This window comes from Antrostomus carolinensis, unplaced genomic scaffold (assembly GCF_000700745.2).
Source record: "Antrostomus carolinensis isolate BGI_N321 unplaced genomic scaffold, ASM70074v2 scaffold6030, whole genome shotgun sequence".
NCBI lineage: Eukaryota > Metazoa > Chordata > Aves > Caprimulgiformes > Caprimulgidae > Antrostomus > Antrostomus carolinensis.
This window is the reverse complement of record NW_010286375.1, coordinates 61,470-67,356: the sequence shown is the minus strand read 5'-3', so window position 1 is coordinate 67,356 and position 5,887 is coordinate 61,470. Positions and strand designations below refer to the sequence as shown.

At 44.4% G+C, this 5,887-nt stretch overlaps 1 protein-coding gene across 1 annotated transcript in view; it reads right to left on the bottom strand.

The window, feature by feature from the left end:
• Positions 1 to 5,887, bottom strand: part of LOC104523499 (collagen alpha-1(V) chain-like) — a gene marked incomplete at both ends in the record, with an annotated part of 85,401 nt that overhangs the window by 54,585 nt on the left and 24,929 nt on the right. Inside the window, one exon of the mRNA XM_010166133.1 lies at positions 787 to 918. Within this exon, the coding sequence (XP_010164435.1) occupies positions 787 to 918 (132 nt within the window). The remainder of the gene's footprint in view (positions 1 to 786; positions 919 to 5,887) is intronic.

Below are 5,887 nucleotides of genomic sequence, written 5' to 3'. Positions count from 1 at the left end.
GAGGCTGCAGATCCAAGACCAGCTGAAAGCAAGAGTGTATGGACCGGCAAATCAGACCAAAAGAGCAGCCAAGACACTGAGAAGTGGTTGAGGATGCCAGACACTAATTGCTGTGAGCTGAGCCCGAGACCTCTGATAAATGTGTAAAATTCAGGTGATGCTTTTCTGGAAATCAGCCACACGCAGACATTTCCAATTGAGCAACAGAAATAAAAAGGTATCCTGTATCAGTCTTTTTTTTTTCTTTTTTAAAGAAAAGATCTGAAGCTAACTGCAGCAAAAATATTGTACACGGCAGCTTGTACAGATGAGTTAGGAGTGTTTCTGCCAAAATTAAGTTCAAATGGCAAATACATGAGTAAAAATGTTTCCCCCTCCTTTAACACCTGCTGCTTCAAAGAATATTAAAAATAACTGCTTAATCTTTTCACAAGTTCAACAGTAAAATTTGGAATTTAGAAACAGGTGCCTGTTTTGGACAGAATTCGACCCGCAGCAGAAGGTCAGTATTTCACACTCTGCTTAGGTTGTCTCTGTTGCAAGTTTCTAAGCTCCAAGTGAATATTCATTTCAGTCTCTGGACATGGGAGGGTCACAGAAAGAAAAGGAAACTCCCAAGGGCAAGAGCCAAGACCAGAACCTGCAAATCCTAAAACCAAGCTCAGCCCCTACAGACGAGTCGCAGAGAAGCTGAATGGGAGGAAGAAGCTGAATGCGTTTGCAACAGCAACAGAGAGCTGGATGCTCTTGCCCCAAAAGCATCCCCAAACCCTGCAAGAGACTTACGTATTCATCCTGGTTGGGGTCCTGGGACTGGGGGGAGTCGGGGATGGCGGTGTCGCAGTCAGGGCTGTAGTGTTCACAGTAATCGTGGGCTGCTCGGGGGTCTGCTACGATGAGGAGCTGCTGGATATCACCCTACAGGAAGAAAACATGGAGTGTCACCGGGATGGATGGTGGAGCCACCAACCTGAGACCATGGTCAGGGGGTATAAAACACCACCAAGAAATGAAAAGCAGAACAGTTGGTCACCTCCCTGATGTGGGTACATCACCTGAGATGAGCCCAGTAAAAACCTGCCATGTGTCCAGGGTTGGGTCAAGCAGCCACTTATAGAATCATAGAACTGTTTGGTTGGAAAAGACCTTTGAGACCATCAAGTCCAATCTTACCTGTCCACTACTAAACCATAACTCTGAGCACTTCCTCTACCCCTCTTTTAAATACCTCCAAGGATGGTGACTCCACCACCTCCCTAGGCAGCCCATTCCAGTGCCTGAGAACCCTTTCAGTGCTTAAAAAAAGGCCAAAAAAACAACAAAATATCTCCGTTTCTATTTTTGGCAGAGATCTACTGGGAAAGAAGGTTAAAAGGTCCATGCAGACCTGACTGCATCCTGCCCAGCTCCAAGGGGCAGGGGCATGTTACAGCCGCCTGGGTTTTCCCCCCTTGATTTCCAGATTGTCATATCCCTCTCTGCAGCACCTTTCAGATGCTAGGCAAGTTACCTTAAAATTGAGCGTTGGTTTAAGCTTATAGCCATTGTTTCCTGTGACTAACCTTTACAAAATTAACAGAAATGTCTGAAAAGTGGTTTTCAATTTTCTATTTTCAGAAAGAGCAACAGTCTTTCCTCTTCTTCCTCCTCCCCCCGGCCCCCCCTTTTTTTTTTTTTTTGATAAATCCATTGAGCAACTCTGTCATGACTATTCTGTTTTTTTCTTTTTCAACATAACCACCAAAAGCAGGGATGCAATATTGGGAAAACAGAAATCACCAAGTTTTTGCCTCATAGAACATTTTCCATTTCCAACCAGCTCTGGCCACCACCTGACAATGTGACCTGCATGGGTAGCTCAGCCATGGTGTGACCTAGAGGACATTGCCCAGCCCTGAGCAGAGACTTGATGGAGCTGGGGGCATTACGGGGTCACTCTCACCATATATTATAATCCCTGTTTTCAAAGGCAGTTCAGAGCAACCAAACAGGCTGCCCCTTTGGAGCTCGCTCCAGTGGAGGATGTCCAACCTGGCCAAGGCAATTTGCTTCAAGTTAATGATATGAAGATCCTTCCAGCTGCTATTTCTGCACACAGGACCTCAATCACACCTGCCTCTCATGACACCTGAGTTAAGCCATTTACACTCTTCTCTCACTTAGGTGGTTAAAGCTCCCTGGTTTCCACAGGGTTATGGGGAGTGTCCAGCACTGTTAGGAAAAACTGAAATAAAACAGCCACAAGAGCAGATTTGCTACTTGTCTCCAAGAGGCAAGGAAGGAAGGCTGAAAGCTTTTTCTCCCTGATAAGGTTGGATTTACACCTCAAGGAGAGCTGATAGTCTGCATCCTATAAGTGACCAGGACTATAACTGTGTTTCCTCAAGGAAGAGATAAAGCAAAGAAAGGCATGTTGGCTAAGCACAGTGCAAAAGGTTAAGCAGAAGAGAATTTGCTAAACCTGAGTTTGTTTTTAGTCTCAGCTGATGGCAGCTCCTGAGCTATGAATGGGGAGAAATCCTGGCTTGATCCCACCCTGCTTCCCTTCAGCACAACAGTAGCTGAGTATCCTCTGGGTCTGATGGCTCAAGGCATTGACAGCACCTTTGAATACATGGAAAGACATCCCCTGCAAATCCCAAGAGCCAGAGGCTCCAGTCTTGCGGCCATGGCAGAAACCCCAACCTCATTCAACACACCAAAGGACAGTGTTGGCCCAGTGGTTACTGATGAGTGAGCAGGGGAAAATGAACGAAGGAAGCTTCCTGCTAGTTCTGGGTCAAGAACCTGAGAAAATCGGTGCATAACTGAATAAATTTGGTATGTGAAAGGTGCCAGGAAAAAGCACAAGCCGTGTCAGACAGCTTCTTCAGACCTCACCATGCTTCATGAGCATCATTCAACATTTTCCCATTTCCTTTTCAAATCAAATCAATCACCCTGCCCAGCAAAGTTGATCCTTATCTTGTTGTTCCAGCAGCAGTGTGCAACTTCAGAAGGAAAACCAACGCACTGGATTTTAGAGAAATTAAAGCCCCAGGGATCATCTGAGCTCAAATACACTGCCATGGGTTGAGGAGCTCAGTGGTGGTGGAAGAAGGAGAGCTCATAGGGTTGGCTAGACCATTCATCTTTGTTTCATTAACAGCAAGTGCACGGCACTGGTGGATACCCCATATTAACACTTGTAAAAAAACAGAGAGGAGTAAAACCTTGTTAGCAAGATTCCCAGTCAAATGACCTCATTCCTCAGGGCAAAACAATAAAATAGGCTAATTTAGCCTGTAATAAAAAAGCCCCACTATCTGAACTTCACAAAAGATGCACAAAGCTCTGCTGTCAAGAGCCCCATTTCTTTGATTTAAAAAGCCGACTTTTAAATAGAGCAAACCATGCTGGGAGGTTCACAAGCTTTTTGTGTCCTCTCAAGTGTGTTGCCGCTAATAAATTTCACCAAGAGATAGCTGCCCCCATCCCCAGCATAGGCTGACAAAGGCAGCAGCCAGCTCCGCTCCCTTTCCTCGCTCAAGTGTCTATTTGTTTCACTGTTATGGTTACACAAAACACCTAAAGCCTCTCTCCTTCCTATGTCAGCATCTGTTTTTTCAGCAAGAGCAGAGATAATGAAGATACTATTAATTTCCAGCCTCCTCTCTCCACATACATGCAACAGCTATAGATTTTCCATGAAGCCTTTGTAAGAGAGAAAAACTTAAATTACACTAAGAGAGTTGTTTAAAGACTTTACCAGCCAAATCCTTTAGGTTTTTAAGACTTACTATCAAATAAAGAAGTATCTAAGTCAGGGAGCAAGTCAGTAACACACTGGTACTTCTTCAATGAAGAAGTCACCAGCAGAGTGTCCTCCAGCCCCAGCCACCCATGCAGACAGTGGGTAAACTCCTCTTTTGACACGTGAACTAGTTGGGCACATCTGGGCATACAGGACTCAAGTGCGCCAGTAACTGGGGTACTTCTCAGGATGCAGAGGCAAGGCACAGTTGTGCTTTCCTGGTTTGACCAAAAAAAAAAAAAATTGAAGTGAAGAAAAAAAGGTCAGTTTTTGCCTGAAAATAACCAATATTTCATCCATCAGAAGAGCTAGTTTTTTTAAAAGGGGAATAAATCACATTTTAAACTTTATTCTTAGAGCTTTTCATTAAGAGGAAGAGGCAGGACAGCACATTTATGAAAATGACTGAATTGTGAGGCTTTTATTTGCTCCACCAAACAGGTGTAAGTGCTAACTGTCAGGACCAGTAAGAATCTGTCTGACATTTATGGTAAAGCCATTTATGCCTGATGACTCATTTGCTTTACAGATTAAGTTCCATCAAGCCAGTTTAATTCAACTCCCCAGCCAGCTCCCAGCATTTTTTTAACACTTATTCTATATGTGTGCAAAAATGTCACATCACTTCCAATGACATCAACTTCAGTAACTTGGAGAAATCACTGTGGTTCAACAAAACAAACAGCTGGCGAGGATAACCAGAGTGACCTCATCTCACACTGGCAGCAGCTCCATAACTACTGGGATGCTTTGGGGCTCTCACTGCAATACACTAATAATTAACTGGACTGTTGTTTTAGTGCACTGTCTCAGAGACTTGGAGATTCTTGATGTCCATAAGAATAAATACTGCTTGATGTGTCTTTTTAAACTCCTACATTTCAATTGGATAACCACAGGCCCAGGATATACAATTGTAATACACAAAAATTTTCAAAAATTATTGGAAGCAATTGGAATGTTGCTGAGTTTTATTATGACAAACTATGCAAACCTAGACAGGTGGCTTAAGGGTGGCAGAAGTTCATTGAAGCTCTATGATGAAGTAGAAGCTTAAGAGATCCCAGTCACCAGTGAGTTTCCAAAAAACCTAATCCCGTGTCTCGGAGACAGCCTGTCAGCCCTCAGACATTCCACTTGATAAAACCTGTCATCAGCACTGGCCCATGGATGGAGGATCTCTGCTGAGGACAAAGCAGCTGCCCTGCTCTGGAGGTCCAAGCAGCTCCTTGTCTATATAGGTTGGAGTAATAAGAGTGGTGTTGGAGAAGTCAGTGAAGAAGGGAAGCAAGAGGTGACCCAGAGCTCACCACACCCCTGGCTCTGCCAAAGCAGCAAGACCCCAAGTCAGCAGTATCATAACTGCTCAGAGCATCAGTGCATCTCTCATTGTACCAGCATCATCCCAGAATCCCTTGTTTAAACTCAAATGCTCCAGAAAAGAAGCCAAACTGCAGCCACAGGGTCAGACAAAAAAACCCAAACCAAACCAAACAACCAAACCACCAACAAAAAAGCACCCTGAAGACAGACAATTCCTCATCACCCCCATCAGCCCCTGTATCTTGCATTACAAAATAGGAAGACAATAGTGGAAGGGCTAGGAAAAAAAAAAAAAAATTGAATCACACACAGTCATGAGTCAGCTACAAATACTTGGTGGTTTGGATAAATCCCGGATGTTTGCTTCCCCATCCTGCACAGAGGGGCTGCAGGAAGGGACGGGGCAGCTTTGCTGTAAGACCTCTGCTATTTCCCCTACTGGGCTCCAGTTTCCACAAGAACGGCTCCCTCTGGTTTTTGGCACTTGGATAGAAACCTCTTCTGAGCCCCCTCTAGAAAAAAAAGAGGTTTAATTAAGCAGAAAAGTGATAGAAGTTTCACTAGAACCAAATTTAGCTTCAAGGAAAAACCTCTCAAGGGCTGATGACGGTTTCTCTTCCTCACTGCATCTGTCTGGGAGAAAAGGTACCCCCAGAAACTCTGCTCTCATGACAGGTTATCCTGGTGTCACAACACACCAGGCTAGTCCCACATCTCCACCCCAAAGCCAAACCATTAGCACCTCTGATATTAAACTTACAAGATGCAAGC